The sequence below is a fragment of the Melozone crissalis genome, unplaced genomic scaffold (genome assembly GCF_028551555.1).
Source record: "Melozone crissalis strain CALT ecotype California unplaced genomic scaffold, PUWL_Pcris_2 ptg000032l_1, whole genome shotgun sequence".
In the NCBI taxonomy this organism is placed as follows: Eukaryota; Metazoa; Chordata; class Aves; order Passeriformes; family Passerellidae; genus Melozone; species Melozone crissalis.
Genome location: NW_026535810.1, coordinates 5,063,052 through 5,088,663, shown reverse-complemented (window position 1 = coordinate 5,088,663; position 25,612 = coordinate 5,063,052). Strand labels below are relative to the sequence as shown.

The following is a 25,612-nucleotide window of genomic DNA, read 5'->3' as shown; positions in this document are numbered from 1 at the left end:
CTCCTTAGTGCTGCAAAAAAAGATTGTGAACTCTGGATTGACAGCAAAGTGGGGAAAAAACCCAAAACAAACACAAAAACAAAAAGGCAGCAAATACTGCTTATGAAATACTGAATAAGTATTTTGTTTTGCACTGCAAGTCTGGACATAATACAGAGAAAAATTAGTTTTTCTAGATAGAAAGTTTGACATATAGGTATTTATAATACATACTACATATTTAGACAGTGAGCTCTCATTTTACAATAGTATAGTAAACCATTTTTAATTGTTCAAAGCAATAATTCTCATACCAGATTTTCTCTGAATCAGGTTTTATTTTTTTCCCCAGCCAGTGCCCTCTCCGATCTTTGTCTTTCTTTCTTCCTTTCCCTCTGTCTCCGCCTTTTTCTGTTGTTTTTCTATTATATTTTGTTATTTTATTTTTTAATTTTATTTTATTTATTTTTGTCTAGCTCTCCTTTTTGACTTTGCTGCCTTGATTTTCCTGCTCTGCCCCTCACTGCTCAGTTCTCTTTTTTTCTAATTTGAAAGTCACAGTCCTTTTCTCTGGCTCAGCTTCTCCATCCATTCTGGGGCTGTTCACAACTGGGGTTCGGCCACATCTTCCTTTGTCCCAGCCTTCTGAAAAGTCTCTGGGGCATTCTGTTTGTCAATATTGACCATCCTCTGATTTCAGCATCTCCTCCTGCTGTCACCCGTTTCTCAGCCTAATTTCTTATCTATATCACAATTTTACAAGCCATGAGTTCTACAGCATTTCACTAGCAAGCTACAAAATAGCCCCGTCTCTCTCTCTACAAGGTCTTTTTAGGGGAAAAAAACTTATCCAATTAAGAAATGACGCCTCAACTATTTCTGCTTTTAACCCAAAAACCAATCACCCGTGGCCCACAATGTGGATTTTTTTTATCCAAATACACAAAACCACCCAAACCCATGGAGAAGAAGGTGAAGGAGAAGGAGGAGAAGGAGAAGGAGGAGGACGAAAAGGGAAGGAAGAGAAAAAGGAGGAGGAGAAGAAGAAGGAGAAGAAGGTGAAGGAGGAAAAGGAGAAGGGGGAGAAGGTGAAGGAGGAGAAGGTGAAGAAGAAGAAAGAGAAGAAGAGAGAAGGAGAAAGAAGGAGAAGAAGGAGGAGAAGGGGAAGAAGAAGGAAGAGAAGAAGAAAGAAGGAGAAAGAAGGAGAAGAAGGAGGAGAAGGTGAAAGAGAAGGAGGAGAAGGGGGAGAAGAAAAAAGAAAGGAAAGGAGAAGAAAGAAGGAGGAGAAGAAAGATCAGCCACCACCCTAAAACCTCCATCTTGCTCTATATATATTACTATATTCTAAACCCTTAAACTCTAAGTTTAAGGTGATATCACCCTGTGATATTACACACTTCTATTCAAACTCTACACCCACAATCCCAGTTCTATCATTCCATTTTGGAAGCTTGTTCCATGGCCTCAGGTCAAATGCAGTGTTCTCTTGGAGGTCAGTGCCTGGCAGCACAGAAAATCCAAAATTCTCATTTGCCAGGGTTCCAGCACTCACCTGTGGTTCTCCCAACGCTCACACCCCAGCAGCTGCAGCTCTCTGCTGCTCCCAGCCCTGCTGAACCAGTACCAGCTCCCAGATCCTCCTGTGTGTGTGTCAGCCCTGGGCTCGGGGCCAGCAGGAGCCTCCACCCCAATCCTCACCTTTTGTGGGAGTGCTGACACCTGAGCAATGGGGAAACAAAAAGAAACCTGCAGCAGCCAGTTATTCCCTGGCACTGCAACCTGTGTGGGTTACCTAAAAACAGAGCCAGACCAAATTAAGGGGATGAAAAGTGGTTTTATTGATTGAATATGGGTGTGTATTGAATGTTTGGGTGTCTTCTCTCTGGGCTGTATCTCACTCTAAGTTGGAGTCACGTGCAGTGAGTTGGATTTCCCCTCTTAATGGTGTCTTTCACACCTAAAAATATTATTGATACTTAATCCTTGGGTACTGCTGTCTCTGTGGAACCTCAAGTAATATTAAAGACCAGTGCAATAATTATTTAATGTCCTGGTTGAGATGGAGACAACAAAAAGCAACACACTCCATTTTCAGAAGGCTTCAAACTGTTCTTATTATGGCCTGCATGCTTTTTATACATTCTTACAAAGCTCATAAGTTCACACTTTACTCATTGGTCACCAGAGACAAAGTGCTCATTAGAATATGTAGTTGAAGTTTCTCTTATTCTCCTTCTTTCTTTCTTGGTTTCTGTGTCAGCAACCTTGGTAGAAAATTCTTTTAGGGGTAAACATGGATCCTCTTCTCAAACTCCTCTCTGGCTCACAGAAGTCACTGTAAAACCTCTTCCACAATTTAATGGACAGAGAAACTAAAGCATTGATAAGTGAAGAGTTTTACCCATCATGAGCCACCAGCAAAGTACAAATATCCTGAGTTCTGCTCTGATGCTTTGTCACACAGACACAGTGACTTGGGAGAAGGAAGAAAAAAAGTATGAAAGTGCTACAATAGTTAGGACATAAAAAAATTAACAAGCAAACAACCAACAGCAGCAGAGCAACGCTTTCCATGAGGTTTAGAAAAAAGAGGGGAAATTATTCCCTCTAATTCTGTTCCCAGCTCTCTTGGGCTTTGAAGGATAATGTACTGGGAGATATTTTAGCATCCTGGGAAATCTCCTGCTCAGCTGAAGTGACAAAAGCCTGCAGGAACTGTTTGTGCTCACAGCTTTTAACAAAGCAGCCACCAACAAAGCAGCTTCCAGCCACTGGAGAGAGACAGAACAGCACAGGGGTAAGGTTTAGCTTAGTAGAAGAGAGACAAGCATAGATATGATCTCTCGTTAGACAAAAAGCTTTTAATTTATTTTTCTGTAGGTTTGTTAGAGCTGTTTCTTCTCATCTGATCTCACCTGAGCTCTGAAAATTCCAACATAAGTTGTGAGTGTCCTGGAAATGGCATTCCCAGTTTTTATCGAGAATTGGAGCAGGACAAGGGAGAATGGCTTTGAACTGAAAAGGAATAAGTTTAGATTAGATATTGGAAAGAAATTCTTCTCTGGGATGGTGGGGAGGGTGCCCCTGCATCCCTGGAAGTGCCCGAATCCAGGTTGGACAGGGCTGGGAGCAGCCTGGGACAGTGGAAGGTGTCCCTGCCATGGCAGGGGTGGGTTGGGATGGGCTTTAAAATTCTCCCAACACAAACCAGTCTGGGATTCTGTGATTTTGTGATTTTGGCATTCTGTGATTTTGTGATTCTGTGATTTTGTGATTCTGGGATACTGTGATTTTGTGATTCTATGGTTTTTTGATTCTGTGATGCTGTGAGCACTTTTCAAGAGAAACATGGACATTTTTCTCAAAGTGTGAGAAAGAAGAGAAAGGGATTGCTTGGAAAGGAAAGCAGATTTGGATTTGACAGATTAAAAGACTAGAAATATGGAAATTTCTAATTGTACTTGATGTGCTTTTAAAAGTCTTACGACCTCTGTTGAGAGTATAAGTCAAATATAACCTTTCCCTCACTCTCTCTCTGTGTTTTCTATGCAATAGCAGTGCTTCTGGGCATGTTTATGTGGTCAAAAGGCATTTTTATTCTACTTTCAGTGGACTAGAATGTAAAAAACATTCACCATTATTTTTACATTGAAAAGCTTCATTCTTGAAACATGGAAGTTGGCTTTCTGTGCCACCTGAGAGTGATCTGTTAGTTGAGGAAGGTATCTGAAATGCTCCCGTTAATCACCCTTTTAAAATTAAAAGTAGAGTCAGTCAATTCTGACACTTTCAATTCTTTTAATTTAAAATTAAAGTAGTGCCAGTCAATATTCTAAGGTACTTTAAAGTAGATCTGGAATTTTTAAAGTCAATAATAGAATGGGGAACTATAATTTTTCTTTTTTTAATATCCTTTTGGTTCAGGCACTTCTCGATAATGGTTTGTATTCTGTAGCCTGCTAAATCACTTAAACGAGGTTTTTTCCTTGTTCTGCTTGAATTTCTACTGGCTACATTGAAAAATGAGTTACCCGCCTTTCCTGTCCGTATTTACCACAGCTTAAATCTCATGGAACGCTGGGAGATGTGAAAGCCATCCTTACAAATGAATTTGTATTTAGTATTTTGTCACTTTATTATCTGGAAGCAGTGATGTATTTATTATGAAATATGTAAGTTATGTAATCAGATTGATTCTACAGAGACTATCTATATGCAAGAGAAAAATTTAATTTGAAATAAATATTTTGAAACTCAAATAATGATATCACAAAAATACATATTTCTTTTTCTTCAGAACATTAATGGATTTTTTTTCTCTTAATGTCTTCTATAGAAAATATTTTGTGAATAACAAATAATGAACATCATTCTAGAAAGTCAGTTGAGTATTGGATAGGAATGTGCAGGAATATGTAAAAAAAATGTTGTTTGAAATCTTCCCTAAGAAGTGAAAATAAGAGGCATAAACATCATACTTCAGGTATTTTGTGAAAAATTAAGATTAATTCTATCAATTAATGCAAAAGAACAAACACTCATTTAATAATGTTGTCTCTTCCCCTCTGACTGTGTTTTAAGTTAAGATAAAGTCTGTGAAGAAATCAGTGAAGCCTAACTATTTTCTTGGAGCCAAGATTCCAATCACCAATCCTGCTGTAGGCCACAAAAATAATTCAGAAGTTAAATAATAAGGAATGGTTAAATAATAAGGAATGTCAATTAAATAACTGGTGTGGAATCTCTAGTTAAACTGTATATTTGAAAGTCAGGCATGAAGAGGATGCTTGGGGGAGATAATACAAAATGTTCCCTTATTTCTTTCCTTTTTGCTCCTCATACATTCTATTGTATTTGCAGGGATTTTCATGGCAGGGAGGAATGATGAATCTGACTCCATGTTTTTAAAAGGATATTATATTACATTACATTACATTACATTACATTACATTATATTATACTATATTACCAAATGCTAAAAAGATAATAATGAAAACTCATCATTCTTTTTAGAGTCTCGGCACAGTTTGGCACTGATTGGCCAATGAGTGAAAACAACTCACACCAGAATCCAATGAAACAATCACCTGTGGGTAAACAATTTCCAAACACATTCCAGATGAGAGAAACACAGGAGAAGCAAATGAAATAATAATTGTTCTCCTTTTTCTCTGCAGCTTCTCAGGAGAAAAATGCTGATCAAAGGGATGTCTTAGAAAATGTGAATACCACAACATTCCAGGCCTTCAAGGTCATCATGGCACAAGAAAATGACACCCACGTCCATGAGTTCATCCTCCTGGCATTCCCCACCAGCAGAGAGCTGCAGGCTGTGCTGTTTGTCATTTTCCTGGCTGTGTATTTGCTGACTGTCACCGAGAACATGGTCATCATCACCTTGATCATCACCCACCCCCAGCTCCACAAGCCCATGTACTTCTTCCTGGGCCACCTCGCTTTCCTTGAGGCCTGCTACATCTCAGTCACCGTTCCCAAGCTGCTGCTCACCTTGGTGGTGAGGAACAAGAGCATCTCCCTCACAAGCTGCATGGCCCAGCTGTACTTTTTCATTGCCCTGGTGTGCACTGAGTGTGTCCTGCTGGCGGCCATGGCCTACGACCGCTACGTGGCCATCTGCGCCCCGCTGCACTACGCCCTCGCCATGGGCCACAGGGCCTGCCTGCAGCTGGCCACGGCCTCCTGGCCGCTTGGCTTCCTCATAGCTGTGCTCAAGGTCTCCTTCATCTCCCAGCTCTCCTTCTGTGGGCCCGGGGTCATCAACCACTTCCTCTGTGACATCAGCCCGCTGCTCAACCTCTCGTGCGCCCAGCGGCGCCTTGCTGAGATGGTGGATTTCATCTCGGCCTTGTTCACTTTGTTGATCCCCCTCTCTGTCATCATTGTTTCTTACACCTGCATAATCAGGACTGTTTTGCTCATCCCCAAGGCTCAGAACAGGAAGAAAGCCTTCTCCACATGTGCTTCTCACCTGGCTGTGGTCATCATTTTCTTCTCAGCAACTCTCTTCATATATGCTCGGCCCAGGCGTGCAGACTCCAGGGATCTCAACAAGCTGGTTTCCATCATTTATACCATTGTCACCCCGATGCTAAACCCATGCATTTACTGCCTGAGGAACCAGGAGGTGAAGGACACTTTGCTGAAGGTCTTGTCTAGCAGGACTGCTCTCTCCAGAGTTTCTGCCTCTGATCACTAATGAATTCTTGGGAGATGATCTTCCAACTGAATGTGTCTGAATTCTATGAAAACCTAATAAGATTTTTACTTTGACAGAAAGGGTTATTGGGGTTCTCCAGTTATTGGTTATTGGAGTCAATCTGCATGTTCAGCTAAAATCTCTGAATCTATGTGAATGTAAAAGGTTTTTCTAACTGAACACATCACACATCATTTCCGAGGAGTGGAAAAGGCAATACCCATAATTGTCCTCTCTGAATGTATTTTGTTGGTATGCATCAAAGAACAAAATTGCATTCTGACCTTGATTCAACTTAACATGAAACTAGGATTCAAGAACTTGAGGCACCAAAGAAATAGTTATGTCAGCTTTCTTCACAGGAATGAGGATGGGAACTTCAGTCATTTTAGATAGCTGTGATAGGAGACCATGAAACTCCACTGAGAAGTTTCTTCTTCATTAACTTCAAATATAACTTTGGGAAGTAGCTCAGATTCAGAAAACAAACCTTTACTTTTGGGGAAGAGGGTTAATTTGCACAGTTTCATTTCCATTTTAAATGCTAAATCAACCTCCTGATTCTTAAATTTTTTTCCTGTGGTCCTTCAACATCACATAAGGAGATATAAGCACTAAGAGAAGAATCAGTTGTCTAAGCACAGATCTTTCCCCAAGGAACATTCAAAGGAGAGGGTCAGGAAGAATTTGAGGGTAATTTAACACACAGACACAAAATCTTGCATCATCAGCCTGATGGTAAATGATCCTGGGCTCTGTTTGTTACCCAGGACTAAATCAACAGTACTGTGTCCAGTCTGAAACTTCCCACTAGAAGAAAGACAAAAATGGAAATTCCAGCAGCGAGTTACCAAATGACAGAAGGGTGGGAGCACACAGAGAGAGACAGATGGGAGCAGTTTATTAGAAAAAAGAATGTTGAGGAGGTGTTTAGCTGCAGTCTGCCACCACCTGAAGAGGATTACAGAGGAGATAGAGGCAATTCTTAAGTGGGCATGCCTGAAAAGACAAAAGCAACAGGAACTTGTTCCAACAAAATTAAATTCAGATAAGATAGAGTGGTGAAGCACCACAACACAGTCCCAAATAGGTCAAGAAATCTCTGTCCTTTGAGCTTTGCAAAGCTCGACCTGACAAGTCCCTGAAACTCTGAAATATGTTTGTGACAGCAGAGTGAGTTAAAATATTCTGTAATTAAAGTTCTGCCTTTCCAACCCGAGTTTTTGTATGATTCTTTGATCTGGATGTCAAATGGAAAACTCTGTGGCATGACAAACTGCAACAGAAATTGATGTTTAGGGAAGTGAATCTGGTACCCACAGATTGAGCAATATGTTCAATCCTATCCAGGGAATGGATGCTCTGCAGATGATCCATGTCACTCCTGGATGCAGTACTCCAGATGTTAATATATATTTATAATTTATAATTTTATAGCATAACTCTGCCCACGTCTCTGTTACATCAGAAGTGCCTTGGTCTAGCTGAGAGCTGAAAATGTCAGAGGTACTAAAATCTCTCAGGGAAGCTGTTTAAGCACTCTGACCTCACATCCAATGGCCTAAATAGCAGCTACTGAGTTGCAAAGCATTGTTTTTATCCCTTTTTATAGCTTGTCACAGCCTCCAATACCCCATATTTAACAAACCCAATAACTTCTTTTCATGGTTCATGTACCCTGAGTCATATCTTCACATCCTAGCAGGCCTTGGTAAGCACCTCTCTAGTTAATCCACATTTTCCTTGAATTATAAATATATATACACATATATAATATAAATTATAATTACATAAATTATAAAACTATATAAATTAAAATTATATAAATAAAATTATATAAATTAAAATTATGTAAATACCGGGGAACCCAAAACTGGTCCATGGTAGTTGGACCCTCATAAGCTTAACAGAAATGAGGTAAGAACTAACACTACTCCCTTCTCCATGCACTGACATTATTTTAAAGTTGTCTTTTTTATGAGGTTCCCTTACATTCCTGAGCATGCACATGTGGCTTTGGCCAGAAGTTAGAATTCAGCAGCACACCATAAGGTATGTCAAATGTCACTAGATTCTTACATATTTGCAAAATAAATCAAACTATGCCCTAACAGCCAAATAAGTTCTGTGATTCCAGCTCTCCTAGATGCTAAAGTCCCATTATTTTCACTGTATGAAAATAATTGTAATTTTAAATGTAATTAATGTAATTTCATGTAATAAACGTAATTTAAATGTAATAAATGTCATTTTAGTCATGGTTCTGGCTTAAGGAAGATATCTAATTAATATGAGACCAAGTGGAGGGAGATTTTACAAACAGCTGCAGCATGGAGGGGGAACCGCATCAGGTTTTGTACTTTTCATGCTATAGAATCCTGCAGCAGCTCCTCAGCTCTGTTTGGGAGGCAGCTGACCTCACCAGGGGACAGATAAATGTTATCTCTGATCCTCCTTTTGCTCTGAACACATTTGTAGTGTTTTAAAAAATTAAGAAAATGCATAACTTGGCTATTTGTGGGTCTGAACACAACTCCAGTGTGGGTGAAACTACACTTATCCAAAATCACTCACTCCAAAAGCCATTACCAATTAAGGTCACTGATTTAGATTAGTACATTAAAATATTTTTCTAGATTACCTTTTGGTAAAAGACTGCCATGTTCCCTGCCTCAGGGTATGTTTTTACTTTCATCTGCCCTATAAAAATCAGCAGACACTAGCAGGTATTCTTTCATTGTTCAGTGTCTCAGAAAAAAAAAATCTTCAGAGTTTCTTCTGCTCTGCATGGAATCACAGAGGAAACAATAACATCCCTCCTCTTTCTGTGATTGCTTCCATTGGGAGGTTACCACAATTTCTGAATCAGACCTCATGAGACACCACAGGTAAATAAAGCGTTGATTTCTCTGTGCTGGTATAGATCACAGCACTGACATATCAGTCCACATTTCAGCTGTTCCCTACTGATCACATTCTGCAGCACCAGTGGATTCACACTACAGGAGGTTGAGAACAGTTTTGTTTTTAACAGCACAGGCTGAGCCACTCTTATTTTTGAAGGATTAATCTGAGGTAGCTGCAAACAAACCAGACCTAAAATTGGAATTTGCTTGTACTTATGCTGTATCTGAGATCTCTGTGTACCATCTCCATAGATTTGTGTAGATGTAAGTGTGCTCAGAGCCAGATACAGAAACCTTTAGTGGGCTCTTTCAGATGTATTTGGAGAGGTTTTTTATTTTAAAAATGAATATATCCTTATGCTGCTTCACATTTCTCTTACAGTTCCTGGGATATATATGATAGAACTTTAGAAATGTTTAGATGTAGAAACTAAAGCATTGGAAATGTGAATGTCTGTCTATAAGCTCATAACCTGTCACTTCTTTATACTGGATGGAAAATATATTAGCATCAGTCATCATTTGTCTAAGGTGAGATTTGTAATGTGTATTTATCTCCATGAAATGTCAATTTGTAATGTATATTTATCTCCATGAAATGTAAACTTAAAAGCATGTATTAATTTTTAAAGTGAAAAAAATCTGAATTGAGCAGATAAACTCCGCAAAGTTTTGTAATGTATATTTATCTCCATGAAATGTCAATTTGTAATGTGTGTTTATCTCCATGAAATGTAAATTTAAAAGCATGTTTTAATTTCTAAAATGAAAAAAATTCTGAAATGAGCAGATAAATTTCACAAAGTTCATTTCTAAAAACCCAGCAAAAAATGTCTGAACTTTTACAGAGCCTTTAAGTGGTGGTGTAACTTATGGCTAAGAATTTAAGCCTGGTAGTTAGGTGTGATTGCATTAATTTATTGCAGGTGGATAAGGTTCATCTTTCTTCTACAGAATGGGTGGGAGAAATGAAACCAAAGTCATGTATTTCTTTCTCCTGGGTTTTCCCACCACTGGTGAACAGCAGCTGCTTCTCTTCTCTGCTTTACTTCTGGCTTATTTATTAACTGTGTTGGAAAACTTCCTCATCATTCTCATCATCCAAAATAACCACAGCCTGCAAAAACCCATGTATTTTTTCCTAGGGAATCTGTCTTTTTTAGAGATCTGGTATGTCTCTGCCATTGAGCCAAAGATGATCAGAGATGTCCTGTCCCATGACAAAAGGATTTCATTCCAGGGCTGCATGGCACAGCTGCATTTCTTTGTGACTTTTGTTTGCACTGAGTACGTCCTGCTGGCCGTGATGGCCTTCGACCGCTTCGTGGCCATCTGCAAACCCCTCAGGTACGCCCTGATCATGAGCCCCAAGCTCTGTGCTCAGCTGGTGGCTGCCTGCTGGATGTGTGGCTTGGCCACCTCTTCCATCAAGCTGGGCTTCATAGCCAGCCTCTCCTTCTGCGACGTGGACAAAATCAATCATTATTTCTGTGACATTTCCCCCCTCCTGAACATCTCCTGCAGCGATTCCTCTTTGGCCGAGCTCGTGGACTTCACCTTGGCCCTGCTGGTCATCCTGCTGCCTCTGTGCGCTGTGGTGGCCTCCTACATCTGCATCCTCTTCACTGTGCTGAAGATTCCTTCTTCCCAGGGGAGGCAGAAGGCTTTTTCCACCTGCAGCTCCCACCTGACCGTGGTGGTTTTGTTCTACTCCACCACTCTTTTCACCTGCGCCCACCCCAAGCTCATGTACACCTATCGTGCCAACAAGCTGGTGTCACTCCTGTACACGGCGGTTGTGCCACTTCTGAATCCTCTCATCTACTGCCTTAGAAACAAAGAGGTCAGGGTTGCCATGAGGAGGACTTTTACTTGCAGAAGAGACACCAAAGAAATCAACTGAAGGGGCTTTGCTCATGAAGATCAACGGCAGCGCTGAGGAGATGAAGTCAGGAGGTCCAAACCTTAATCCGTGCAACCACCACTCATATTTATTGAACTAAACCTTGATATATTTATGTATATACTATGGTTTTGACTCGAGATGTGTGGGTTTGGGGTTTTTTTGCTTGTTTTCCTCCTAAGAATCAATGCTGTCACCTTTTCTTAAAAGTCTCCAACTGAATGACTGCTGTTTTTAAAGGTGTTTGGAAATGCTGGAAAATAAAGCCCAGATTTGTTTGCTCTAAATGGAACAGAGTCCAGAAAACACTGTAAATGCATGTGAAAATCAGTTATGTGTGATTTATTTAGTTCAAGATTTTGTGATTATCCCTTGAGAGAAATAGGCAGCAGCAAAGGATGGGTAATTGTAACATTCTTAGATTCCTGGTGTAGGATAAAAAGAACCATCCTCTGATGAAGAAAATGTTTCTAATATGGCATTAGAGAAGGTATAATGTGAATATTCACATGGTACAGCTGCATTGTGACTTGGCCTCTGTCTCAGCTCCACAACTCCTTCCTGAGTTTTTAATTTAAATTTTGCAAGGTTTGAAGTTCCTTTAATGCAGTGATTTGCCTATACACATTGACTGGTTTTAAAGCCCTGATCTGAAGTGATTGTTTTGAAATAATTTTAGGAAAATCCTTCAAATACACTGGGAAGAGGATTATCATCCAATTATTATGGGGTTTATGTACACTAATAATAATATTGTTAGATAACCTGAAAAAAAAATAATTCATAATTTATTCAACAGAGGAGGTACCTTAGGGAAGGAGAGAACACAGAAAAGTCTTACACAAACACAAACCTTTTGAGAATGCAAGTTCCCTCTTGCATCTAAGCTTATTTCTGGAAATTTTCCTAATAAACACTTTCACAAATTCAAGTACTTTTAAAGTACTGTAAATAAGTCACTACCCACAAGTTAAGAAGGTAAAAACAAAGTCCAATCTCAGCTTTTGGGAAACTTTCTCTTAATCTCACTCTCTGCGTGCAGATGAGAGAAACTGATAGGAACATATGCAAATGTAAGATAGTCTGGGTTTAGAAGGCACTGATCAATTGTCAGTCACAAAATATGGGAAGCCATTATATCAAGAACAGAAACATCTATTTCATGCAGATTTATTTAAAACCACGTGCCAAAACAAAGAAAATTTAATATAGTTTGCTGTAACTAAATGGGACACTCCTGTGCTGAGAAGAATGCAAATTTGCTTTTTGAAAGACAGCCATGTCCTAGGGTGTGTGAGATACCCAAACAGGGGTTGTGAGATGTTTTTCCCTTCCTGGGGTGATTGCTGCCCCCCAGAGCAGTGTTCCCTTAGAGGCTGGGCCCTCACCTGAACCAGATTTCTCAGTTTTAGAGGTGAGCACACTCCTGGAGTCAGAGAAGAAAACACATTTAGTGAAAACTTGCTTTTGTTTAGAGAGGAGAACCATTATTGCTTGGGGAGAAGGCAAGGGTGTCTGTTCTATTTTGATAATCTGGAAGAGGTTTTACAGTGACTTCTGTGAGCCAGAGAGAAGGTTGAGAAGGGGATCCATGTTTACCCCTGAAAGAATTTCCTACCAAAGTCCTTGACATAGAAATCAAGAAAGAAAGCAGGATAAATAAGACAAACCTGCAGCTGCCTCTTCCAATGAACACTTCATTTGTCTTTTGTGACCAATGAGTAAAGTGTAAACTTATGAGTTTTATAAGAATGCATAAAAAGCATGCATGCCATAATAAAAACAGTTTGAAGCCTTCTAAAAATGGAATGTGGCTTTGTATTGTCTCTGTCTCAACTACAACAGAAGGAAGCAGATTCTAATGGTTAATGAGAATCTTGATTAGGTCCACAGTGTTTTGCTGAGCAGAAAAAAAATCTACAAGAGGCAGGAAGGGTTCTGCATAAGAAGCAGTGAAAAAAGTAAACAGCTTTACACTTTATTGCTTGTGTTTGTTATTTTATCTCTTCTATTCCTTATAGTTTTCTACTTTTGCAGGCAAATAAAAATGGCACAAGGGAAAAATATCTCATTTGAGATTTCAGATGTTTGCTGTGAAGGTCCAGGACTGTGGAAACTGAATCCCTGGGTTTTTTTATGTACACTTATTAAAGTATACATAAGCAACATGCTAAGGAGAATGCTCTTAGAAGCAGTCAGAGGAAAAACCAGTGATGTATTGATTACAAGAGAAAAGTCAGCTGAGTAGAAAAAATGTTCAGTATTTTTGGCAATGTGTTCAAGAAACCTGAATTCCAAAAAACCAAACCTGGCTTCAATAACTGTGTCACAAGGTATGTGTATTGTGGTGTGTGAAATCTGAGTTTTGCTTTGTTAAATGGGATGACAGAATTGGATTAAAAGTTTCTGTTTTCTCTTTTTTCTCATTATATAGAATGTAGTAATTATGTATACAGTTAGTTCTTCTGGAAATTAAATACATTATCAGGAAGACAGTTTTTAATGTGTCTGCATTTAGACTTTTTGTTTGATCAATCAAGGGACAGATAGATCCAGAGACTTCTCAGGTGAATCAAAAATCTTCCTTTCTCACTGGCTAAAAAAGTATCTGCAGCATCTTCATTCTTAGCTGAGGTGTTTACCTTCTTTAAAAAGCCATTAAATTAAGCAGTAGTAATTGTTATTTCAACAAAACAATTTCGGATAGGATGTAGGATATCCTTCAATGGACAATATGTTTGATTATCATTAAATTATTTCATAAGTTTACATGTATTACACTAAAATCATTGATGCTTACACATAAAACCAGAACAAAAATAAGAATTTAAAAATAAGGTCAATTACATATGCCAGGACCACACAGCTGTTGAATGCCTGACCACAATGACACAAGATTTTGATGTTTTCTTTTACATTATTGTGGACAAATCTCTTTTTTTCTTATTCTCTTCTGGCTTGCTTTATTATTTTTTTATCAAAACCAGCTACTTCTAAGGGACAGTTTTTCCCCTGTTTTGAACAGGTAGGGTGAGACTAGAAGGATCGCACTGTGGATGCATCTATTTCTCTCTTTTGACAATAAGGGAAGGTTTAGGAATTGTGAAAGTTGTAGACAACAACCTTGGAAAGGCTTTGAGTGATACTTGACCTGACTGCCTAAACCTGAGCTCTCTGCACACAAAAATCCCCAGGAAAACTCACTAAATATTTAATGAGCAAGGTTATGCAAAGAGAAATTCTTTCTCCAAATTTATTTCCCTTTCCTAAGACTCGTGGGTAAATAAGAAAAAAGGATTAAATAGAACAAAGGATTAAATATATTTAATACCTTCTGAGGGTACCTAGAGGTGAGGCCACATTTCAAGGACCACGGGGGGATAGCTGGAGAAATTGTTAAAAATTAATTCAATGCTTTTAAAATATTAAGTATATGCTGGTTAAGAAAAATTATCTAATGGAAATGACAGCAAAGCAAATAAAATACCATTTCTGTCACTCAGCTTTTTTAAAAATAATAGACTTGACATTTTTTTAAACTATTATCTAAATGAATACATTTCTTGGCTCATATATTTACAATTGTTTTGCATCACCTGAAGCAGCATTTTTCCTGTTCTTTTGTTTAGGGGAGAGCAATCTTGTGGGTTAGTTGCAGTCTTAGGGTGAGATTATTTTCTGCCGGTTAAATCTGAAATAGGTCTTCAACTGTAGAATGGAATGTCTGTTTCTAGTTGGTCGTAAAGTTTATTAAATTAAAATAGGTTGGATAAGCTGCATGCAGAATGTTTCTTTATACTGAAGATAATATTACAGGATTATTAGCTTACAAATTACCCTGTAGTAGTTGACAAAAACTGGCAGATATGATATATAATTAATTTTATAATTTTTCCAAATATCTATTTAATTTTATTAATTAATAATTATTTTATAATAATATAACTAAAATCAATATATTATTGATTATATGTCATATACAGTATATATTACATAATATATACTATATATATAGAATTATAGTCATAATAATATTTATATTTATTGATTTATAATCAATATTTATTAGTCATATTAATACTTATTTTAATATATTTATATATTTAATTAATTATATATAATATTATAATTTATTTTATTCTTAGTTATATAGTATTTACATTATATTAATATTTTTAAATATTTTGTATTGTTTATATTATTTTACATAATGCATATAATTTACAATTAATTTTATTAATTTATATTTCTTATGTTTCATGTATTTCATTGTTTGTCTTCTTCTTCTACAATTGCTTCTCCAGGCAAAGTATCTTCAATCCACTCCATCCTAATTTCCTTTTGGAAAGCCAAGATGGAAATCCACACCAGGATAAGTGAGTTCATTTTGGTGGGGTTCAAATCCCACCCAGGATCCCAAGTCCCTCTCTCAGTTCTCTTCTCCACAATGTACTTTGTCACTGTGGTGGGAAACATCTGCATGATCCTCATCATCAGGATGGAGCCCAAGCTGCACACCCCAATGTACTTCTTCCTGGGGAACCTGTCCACCTTGGACATCTGCTATTCCTCTGCCATCACTCCCAGGGCAGCCCTGGCATTCTTGCTGGGCAGAAGGAGCATTTCCTATGCTGGCTGTGCTTCCCAAATGTTCTTCTTCTCTCTCTTTGGCACAACAGAAGCTTTTTTCCTGGCTGTGATGGCTTATGATCGCTTCACTGCCATCTGCAACCCGCTGCTCTACCAGGTGGTTATGAGCAGAAGGCTTTGTGTGCTCATGGTGGTGGGCTCCTATCTGTCACGCTGCATCAACTGCACCATCCAGACAGGCTTCACCTTCAGCCTGTCCTTCTGTGGGCACAGAGAAATCAAGCACTTCTTCTGTGAAGTTGCTGCAGTGATCCACACCTCCTGCTCCAACACCCTTGTCAACCAGCTCGTAATGCTGGCTGCGTGTGGACCAATAATTGTGGGCACTGCCCTGGTGGTTTTTGTCTCCTATGCTTATATCATCGTCACAATCATCCAAATGCCTTCAGCAGAAAGCAGGCACAAGGCCTTCTCCACCTGCTCGTCTCACATGGTGACAATCTGCTTGTTCTTTGGGACAGTGTTCTTCATGTATGCTCAGCCTGGAGCTGCATCCTCACCCAGCAAGAGCAACATCATCTCCATCCTCTACACTGTTGTTATTCCCATGCTGAACCCTTTCATTTACACCCTCAGAAACAGGGAGGTAAAAGGGGCTCTGAAAAAACAGTTAAAGAGGAAAGGGTTTTTTAAGCACCATTCCTGAAGCTGAGAATGAGCACGGGGTCCAATTTGTAAAATAAAGGACATCAGGACCTGAATGTGAAATAAAGGACAGGATGTAAAATGAAGGACATCAGGACCTGCTTTCAAGAGTCTTTTGTGTTCCTAGATGGTCAGTAAAAGCAGGATATATAAACAAATCTATGACAATCTAGTAATTGTTATTTCAACTAAACAATTTTTGATAGGATGTAGGATATCCTTCAATGGGCAATATGTTTGATTTCTATGAAATTATTTCATAAGTTTACATCAATTACACTTAAATCATTGATGCTTACCCATAAAACCAGAATAAAAATAAGAATTTAAAAGTAAGGTCAATTAAGTAAGCCAAGACCACACATCTGTTAAATGGCTGATCACAGTGACACACAATTTTGACATTTTCTTTTACATTCTTGTGAACAAAAGTATCTCTTTTTTCCCGATTTTTCTCTGGCCAGCTTTATTCCTTTTCTAGAGCAGATGAAAGTGAGGTTTCATTTAACCGTAATTAGATATTTACAATCCATCTGACCTGTAATTTAGAGGCCTCTTATAGCCATTCAAAAGATACCAGCATTTTAAAGCCATAATTAACACGATGGGTTGGACAATTTGAAGAGTACCTAAGTGTACTGAACATGTAAAATAGGACAGAAAATTCAGATTCTGGCAGCAGAATCTGCTGCCACACCTAACTGTACTGAACATGTAAAATAGGACACAAACAGATTCTGGCACTTATTTCTGGAACACAGCCAGTTCAGGTGGAGGCATTCTCACTCTGCACATCCACAGCTAAATTAAGTCAGACAAGAGTGAAGCACAGAGATGTGTCTCTGCAAATAGCTCTTAAAACTCAAATATCCAAGCTGGCTCCTCGTAGAAAATGCATTTCTTCTTTTCTTAACCACAGGATATGGCACTTTCATAGAGCTGGTGGCCAGAGGGATGAGGAGAGCTGTGGTTGCTCAGTGAAGCAAGGGAGACACCACTCCTGGAAGTGCCCAAAAAGAGACAGGACACAGCACTTGGTGCCATGATTTAGCTCATGGTGGTGTTCAGTCAAACACAACAATCCTGGAGGTATTTTCCAACTTTAATGGTTCTGTGACTGAGTGACAGACTGGGGCTGGGGAAAGGATGATGGATGATGGATGGATGGATGGATGGATGGATGGATGGATCATGGATGGATGGATGGATGGATGATGGATGATGGATGGATGGATGGATGGATGGATGATGGATGGATGGATGAGGGATGGATGGATGGATGGATGGATGGAGGGATGACGGATGGATGGATGGATGGATGATGGATGTCCCCTCAGCCCCGCTCTGCTCTGTTCCCTGAGTGCCCCCTCAGCCCCTGGGCCCAGGCGGTTCCCGAGTGTCCCCTCAGCCCCGGGCCGCTCCCCGTGTCCCCAGCCCGGTTCCAGCCCGGTTCCAGCCCGGTTCCAGCCCGGCTCCAGCCCGGTTCCAGCCCGGTTCGCCGCCCATTCCCGAGCACGGCCCCGGCGCTGGGATGCGCTGGCCCTTTAAGGGCCTCCGCGCCACTAGGGGGCGCCGTGCGCAAAGGGCGGGGCGCACGCGCTGTGGGCGCTGCTCGGCACATGCGCGGCGCGGCAATGCGGGTGGTGGTGGGTGAGTGCGGGGCTGGGGGAGCGGGGCTGTGAGGGAGCGGCGGACAGAGAGAGCGGGGTGTGAGGGTGCAGGGCCCAGAGAGAACGGGGCGTGAGGGTGCAGGGGCCAGAGAGAACGGGGCGTGAGGGTGCAGGGCCCAGAGAGAACGGGGCGTGAGGGTGCAGGGGCCAGAGAGAACGGGGCGTGAGGGAGCAGGGCCCAGAGAGAACGGGGCGTGAGGGTGCAGGGGCCAGAGAGAACGGGACGTGAGGGTGCAGGGCCCAGAGAGAACGGGGCGTGAGGGAGCAGGGGCCAGAGAGAACGGGGCGTCAGGGAGCAGGGCCCAGAGAGAACGGGGCGTGAGGGAGAGGGGCCAGAGAGAACGGGGGCCGTGAGGGAGCGGCGGACAGAGAGAGTGGGAGCCCGAGAGAGAGCGGCTGACAGAGAGACAGCGGGGCCGTGAGCGAGCGGGAACCGTGAGGGTGCGGAGTCCGTGAGGGAGCGGAGGTCTGAGGGAACGGGGCCCGTGAGGGAGGGGTGGCCTGAGAGAGCGGCGGTCTGAAGGTCTGAAGCGGGGGCCCTGATGGAGCAGAGGCCCTGAGGAAGCGGGGCCGTGAGGGGGCTGCGGCCACAGGGAATGGGGGCCTGAGGGTGCGGGGCCGTGAGGGAGCGGCGGACAGAGAGAGCGAGGCCCGTGGAGGTGCGGGTGCCTGTGGGAGCAGGTCCGTAAGGGAGCGGGTCCCGTGAGGGAGCGGGAGTGTTGAGCGGAACGGAGTTTTGGAGAAGGGCCAGGCGGGCCTGGGTCTTGGGTGCTGCCCGCTGGGTTGGAGCCAAGCCGCCGCTTCCTCCCCGGCTATGGGAGCTGGCCATGAGCGCGGGCGGTGCTGCGGTGATGCAGCCCCAGGCATGGGCCGCCTCTGCTGCAGAGGGGTGATGGCACAGCAACACAGCCCTGATGTTGCCTCTCTAACCAGGTGGTGGGACGGGCTTCGTGGGCAGAGCCCTGACCCAGCTGCTGCGGAGCCCAGGGCACCAAGTGACCCATGTGTCACGAAGAGGGGGCACGGATCGGATCAGCTGGGTATGAAATGAGAGCTGTCACAGCAGGGCGAGTGTGACAGGGCTGAGAAACCAGGCTGCGTGCCGTGGCTTTCCATGGCATGGAGGGGAGGTCTGGCTCCTCTGGATGTCCTTTTGCTGGTGTTCCGTGGGTCACAGTCATTAGAATGGGTACTGCTGTAGCTCCAAGAAACAAAATCTTCTCCATTCGTGCTGTCTCTGCAAATGCCAGGAAGAAACTGGGTGAAGTTCTTGGGAGCCTGCTCTGCTTATTTGCAGGGAAGGCTTGATCAGAGGGGTGGCCTGATTTGTCATGTCTGTCACTCCTGCCCAGGAGGAGCTGTCCCACTCCGGGCTGCCCCTGTGCGAAGCTGTGGTCAACTTGGCTGGTGAAAATGTCCTCAACCCTTTCCGCAGGTAACTTGATGTTCCATAGTGCTCTTGGGATAAGGTGGAGTATTGGAATATGAATCCCAATATTATCAGTTAGATGGTGCCTGGGCCAGTCTGACCCTCGCTGCTGGGCCAAAGGCAGCGACTGTGGTGTAAATCACCCCAGAGATACCTTGGCTGCTGGAGATTGCAGCTGGGCACTGAGCAAGTCCAGGCTTGTCAGGAACTCCGTTCACCTCAGGAGAGAGAGCTTCTGGCGATGGTGAAGAGAAAAAGGAGAGGATTGCGCTGGAGGGTTTAATGTCCAGAAGTTTATTCCATGGTTACAGAGGTCTGGACGGGAGCAGCTGCTCCAGCAGAATGACGAGCACATGGCCTGATCACCTTTTAAGCTCCCGGGGCAGGGGGAGGGGGGGGAACAGCTGAGCACCAACCAGGTGAAAGGGGCGCGGTCTCAAGGGACGAGGGACACCTAGACATAGGCCAATGACCTCTGGGCATAGGGGCATCTTTTGAACTTGACCAATCACACGATGCCTTGCTGGAATGTTAAGCCTGATTGACACAACACACTAAGCAAGGGGGCGAGGGGGAAGGGAGAGACATATAGGCACACCTGGGAAAGGGACCCAGAAGCTTAAGACACACCGCAACATCTCCCCCTAGTTTTGTTTAAAAAGAAGAGGGCTGTGTTTGTGGTGCAGAGTGATTGCCAAACTATGGTTGGTAAATCAGTTCTTCCTCTACAGGAGGGTCAGTGTTTTCCACTGAGGCCTCCAGGTCATCCATGGGAGCACTGAGGGCTTCCAAATGGTAGACCTCAGGAGGGGGAGATGAGCTTGAAATTAACTTGAGGACCATGCGTTTGATTAGTCTAAAAACAATGCTAAAAACTACAATAACTATAACTAAAATAAACAGCACTAAAAACACAGTTTTCAGAATAGATCCCAACCAGCCCGAGAGTCCCCAGCCTTTGAACAGTCCATTCAGTCCGTTGTCAGTTTCTCTCTTGATGTCCGAGAGCCTTTGTCAAGGTAGTCCATATGTGGTTTGGGCTGCGGCACTATGCAGGAGATCGCAGGTGGGATAATCACGAGCAGAACGAGAAGCAGGCTCGGTCTCATGGCATCTCGAGGCTACACACGAACAGTGGGATCTAAACTGGTACAAAAACTTGAAACAAACATATATTACAAACTATTCCAGATAGGAGGCTTAAATGGAATTTCCTCCAGAGAACGCGTGCGGCGTTTTCTTCTCCAGGCAGCATGAGCAACCTGGGGTGCTTCTGCAGATTTCTCTGAGACCTTGGGAACATAGGGCTTTACCCATTTGGAAGGAACCCACCTTAAACCAGAGGGGGTGGACACACAGGCGTATCCACGTCCCCAAGTAACCAATTTGTAAGGTCCCACCATTTTCCAAGTCTCAGGGTCATTTACTAAAACCGGAGGCTTTTCTTTCATCAACCTGTGACTGCTCCCCCCAAAGTGGCGTAGGATGGGTGGGTTCAGGCTGTCAAAAGAACAATTCAGAAAATTGATTGTGAATAGCGCCCTGGATAACCGGATATGGGGAGGTTCCACCTTCAGAACCTGTTGCTGCTGGTCCAGGACCCTTTTAATATCACAGTGAGTTCTTTCTACAATGGCTTGACCTGTAGGGGAGTAGGGGATGCCAGTTTTGTGCTCTACTCCCCATTGCTGCAGGAAGCTCCCAAATTCCTTGGATTTATAAGCAGGCCCATTATCAGTTTTCAGCTCCTTGGGGGTGCCCATGAAAGAAAAAGCCTGTAAGAGGTGCTTAATAGCATCAATAGATGATTCTCCTGTGTGGGCAGAAGCATAGACCGCTCCAGAAAAGGTATCTACACTAACATGAACATATTTTTGCCGTCTAAAAGACTGTATGTGTGTTACATCTGTTTGCCACAGTTCACAACTGTTCAGTCCCCTTGGGTTTGCTCCCGTACTCACTGCAGGGAGTGCATGTTGTTGGCAATTTGGGCACGTGGCCACAATCGCTTTGGCCTGTTCTCGAGTGATTTTAAACTGACGAACCAGGCCAGGTGCATTTTGGTGGAAAAGCTGGTGGCTGATTTTTGCCTGTTCAAAAACATTTGGGAGAGTGGCCATCACTGCAGGTGCAGCAAGAGCATCTGCCCTTCTGTTGCCTTCAGCGATAAACCCTGGCAAGTCAGTGTGTGACCTGACATGCATCACATAAAATGGTTGCTCTCGGTGAGTGACTAACTTTACCAGTTTTGAGAGCAATTCGAAAAGTGCGATGTTAGATACATCTTGCAGTATTGCTTGATCTGCTCTGGATACTACTCCTGCCACATATGCAGAGTCTGTAATCAGATTAAATGGTTCTGAGAACCTTTCAAAAGCCCTAACAACCGCAGCCAATTCAGCAACCTGAGGTGAACCTTCCACCTCAGCAATGTCTGTGTCCCACTGCTGGGTTTGAGGATCCTTCCAAGTCACAACAGACTTGTGGGACCTCCCAGACGCATCTGTAAAGACAGTCAGAGCCCTTTTTAAAGGTCTCCTACTTAGAGCACTTCTCAATTTTAGAGTAAATTGAACGTCTTGTTCAAACAATTTGTGAGCGGGCCGCGCTACCGAAATTTGTCCTGAGTAGGAATCCAGAGCAAACTGAAACACTTCATTTTCTTGAAACAATTGTTCTAGTATTTTCATAGTATTTTGACCTGATTTTAACTCAACTGGAATGTGAATGCACTTAAAATCACATCCTGCTAACTCCATGATCCGGGTCCTTGCTTTCCGGATCAGTTCTGCTACCAGCTCCTGAGGCTTTGTCAGTCTCTTGGACCTTTTGTGACTGAGGAAAACCCACTCTATGATCAAGAGAGGGTCCCTCTGGTCCCGGTCCTTTTTTTGTGTGTTCTTTGCCTTAGGTGTTTGTTTTTCCTCCCACTGGAAAATAATTCCATGGAGGTGTGGCAACTTACCTAGAATGATAAATTTGAATGGCAGGTCAGGCCGGCATCGGTTGGCCTGTCTTGTGGACATTGCAATCTGCACCTTTTCTAGAGCTTTCCGTGCCTCTGGGGTAACAGACCTAGGAGCACCTGGGTCCTCTCCCCCTTTCAGTAAATTGAAAAGAGGGGCAAGGTCTTCATTAGTCAGACTGAGCCATGGTCTTACCCAATTCAAAGACCCACACAACTTGTGGACATCCGCAAGGGTCTTGATCCTTGGATTGATTTCTAGTTTTTGAGGAACAATGGTCCTATTTCCAATTTCTAAGCCCAAATACTTCCAAGGTGGCATCTTTTGAATTTTCTTTTCCTGGAGCTCGAACCCTGCAACAATCAATGCATCGATCGTTAGGTCAAGCGCATGTGTGAGTAAATCATCATTGGGGGCACACACAAGGATATCATCCATGTAATGATAAATAATGGCCTTCTCTGCGGCTGCACGTACTGGGGAAAGCAGGGAAGAGACATACCACTGGCAGATAGCTGGAGATACCTTTAATCCCTGAGGAAGAACGGTCCAATGGTACCTTTTCATAGGGGCTTCCATGTTGATGGAAGGGACCGAGAATGCAAAACACGGTGCATCGTCAGGGTGCAAGGGGATTTGGAAAAAACAATCTTTATTATCAATAACAGCTAATTTCCAATCTTGGGGAAGCATTGTTGGGGATGGCATACCAGGTTGGGGAGAACCCATATCTTCAATTACATTATTAATTTGTCGGAGGTCGCAGAGGAGTCGCCATCTCTTTTTGTCAACTTTTTGGATGACAAACACTGGAGAGTTCCATGGGGACATGGTCTCCACAATGTGGCCCTTTTTTAGTTGCTCTTGCACTAGTTCCTCAAGCGCCTTTATTTTTTGTTTACTGAGTGGCCACTGTTTCACCTGAACCGGTTCGTCTGTTTTCCACTTCAGTTTTTGGGTGGGGCGCTGTTGTTCAATGACTGCTGCACAAAAATGCTGTGGAGAGTCTAGAATATCAATTGTGACACCCCACTGGGCCATTAAATCTCTCCCTAACAAAGGTTCCGAATAATCTAACACAAATGGACGGATATTTGCCAATTGCCCGTTTGGTCCCTCAAATTGAATAATACTTTTGGATTGTCTTGCTAATTGCAGACCTCCCACACCTTGAAGGTGACCGGCAACATTTTGCAAAGGCCAATGTGCTGGCCAGTCTTGTACTGGAATCACTGTGCAGTCTGCACCTGTGTCTACAAGCATCTCAATGCGTTTAGACTCCCCACCCCCACTGACATTGCACCATAATTTGGGTTTATCTTTCCCAATAACTTGGACCCGGGCAACTGTGGGCCCTTGTTTTTCGATATTTTCAGGTAAAGATGGCACAGGGACAGCTTGTGCAACAATTTGTCCCTTGGGAAGAAACAGGGGTGGGTGGAAACAGTGCAGGCCGAGAACAAATTGCTCAGGATCTGATGTTGTCATTCCTGGAGCAATTCTGATCTCTTGTGGTGTGTGTTTGGTGTCCCCAATGACGATGTACTTACAATGAATTCGGTTCCAAGTACCCTTCTGTTCAGGATTTACAGAGACAAAATGCCAGTTGCTGTCCTTCAGGAGAAGTGACTCTGTCAGCTGCAACCTGTAAGGCTCATTGACAGAAGACGTGGTTAACACAGGATTACCTAAATCATAACAAAGGTTATTTCGTTTCACTTTCAACAGCGTACTAGCAGACTTGGTCTTTGAAGCACCTGCTTCACTTACACAAACATTAATATTATCGCGCGCTTGATTTGATTTGCTACCCATATTCCCTTGGCCTGCTCTTTTTATGTCTGCACGCCTGGCAGGCGGGCGCTTCCTTTTCAGTTTTTTTGTTGTTGACCCGCAGGGGGGGCTTGTAGTTCTCCTCCCCTGCCATTTCTGAATTCATCAAATTCCCTTTTCAGGGGGCACTGGTTACTCCAGTGCCCTAGGTTATTACAAAGCAGGCATGGTTTTGTGGGCTCAACCATTGCTGGTCTCCGCTGCTGCCCAGGGTACTGCTGTGCTGAGGGGAAAGGCGCAGGGCCGGCAACGGCGACACGCTGATGTGGTCTTGGCAGCAGCCTTGGTCTGGAGTCTTCAGCCACACTCATCAGAGGCACTTTCCTGTTACAGACTAGAAGCATGTCTTTTAATGTAGGAGTAAGTTCTGTAGGAAGGCTCAGGATTGCCGCTTGACACTGTGCATTTGCATTTGTAAATGCCATTTCCTCTAAAATTGCTTCTCTAGCATTTTCTTTTTTAACTTGTATTTCAATAGCTCTAGTTAACCTTTCTACAAATTTCACAAAAGGCTCTGATGGTAGCTGTTTAATTTTACTATAGGGCTCAAAAGGCCCCTCAAGTTGGAGGGAAAAGAATGCTTTTTCAGCTGCTTCTTTTACTTTCTCGAGTGTTTCTGCAGGAATTGCAGTAGCTTGGACTGAGGGTGAAGACCATTGGCCCTCACCACAGAGGTGCTCAATGGTAATAGGGTTACCACTGTTGTCTTTGGCTGTGTTTGGATCAGCATGCAAGCCTGGGAGAGCATCTTTTAGCAGCTGTTTCCATGCAGTTTCCCATAATTTGAATTCCGTGGAAGTCATGAGACAAGAAAAAAGCTGTTTTAAATCATGTGGAATCACTACAGTCCTACTCAATTCAGAATTTAAAAGGCCACGGAAATATGGACTGTGTGGACCATATTCTTTATGAGATTTACAGATCTCTTTAATCAATTGTCGTTCAAAAGAATTCCAAATAGCAGTCGAGGCTGCCCCCCCTTGTGCTGCAGGCTGAAAGGTAACAGGAGCCAGTGACAACATGGGATTATGCATTGAATCTGCTGCTCCCTGCTCTGTATCCCTTGAAACAGAAGCATTGGGATCACAGCTACAGGTTTGGGGACCGGCAGTGGGTGTGTCCCCACCGTGGGAACCCGAGGAGGGGGCGGGGACAGGGGTTTGGCAGGGGGCGGGGAAACCGTGGGAACAGGGGGCGGGGTCAGGGGGCAAGCAGGGGGCGGGGACACCTGGTGACATCACGTCAGCAGACGCCCCTTGGGAGGAGTAAAGAGGCGGAGCTGCAGGAGGGTACTGCAGGAAAGGGGGGGAAGGGAGGAAAGGGTCACGAGGAACAGGAGGAGAGGGGGACGGGGCTGGAATTTTGGGATATTTAAGAGGATTTTGGGAAGAAGAAGACCAGGTTTGGGAAGATG

At 42.9% G+C, this 25,612-nt stretch overlaps 3 protein-coding genes across 3 annotated transcripts; all 3 read left to right on the top strand.

Annotated features, from left to right (window-relative positions):
- Nucleotides 1-5,236: 5,236 nt before the first annotated feature.
- On the top strand, nt 5,237-6,196 carry LOC128940108 (olfactory receptor 6B1-like). Its single transcript, XM_054281408.1, has one exon. The coding sequence runs from the start codon at nt 5,237-5,239 to the stop codon at nt 6,194-6,196; it is 960 nt and encodes a 319-aa protein (XP_054137383.1).
- Nucleotides 6,197-10,057: 3,861 nt separating this feature from the next.
- On the top strand, nt 10,058-11,891 carry LOC128940107 (olfactory receptor 6Y1-like). Its single transcript, XM_054281407.1, has 2 exons — nt 10,058-10,971; nt 11,810-11,891. Exons 1-2 carry the CDS (start codon nt 10,058-10,060, stop codon nt 11,889-11,891), a joined length of 996 nt encoding a protein of 331 aa, XP_054137382.1.
- Nucleotides 11,892-15,359: 3,468 nt separating this feature from the next.
- On the top strand, nt 15,360-22,261 carry LOC128940145 (olfactory receptor 12-like; the record flags this gene model as incomplete). Its single annotated transcript, XM_054281454.1, has 2 exons — nt 15,360-16,260; nt 22,233-22,261. Coding segments are annotated over exons 1-2 (930 nt in total), but the record flags the coding sequence as incomplete, so codon positions are not given.
- Between the last annotated feature and the right edge of the window lie 3,351 nt (nt 22,262-25,612).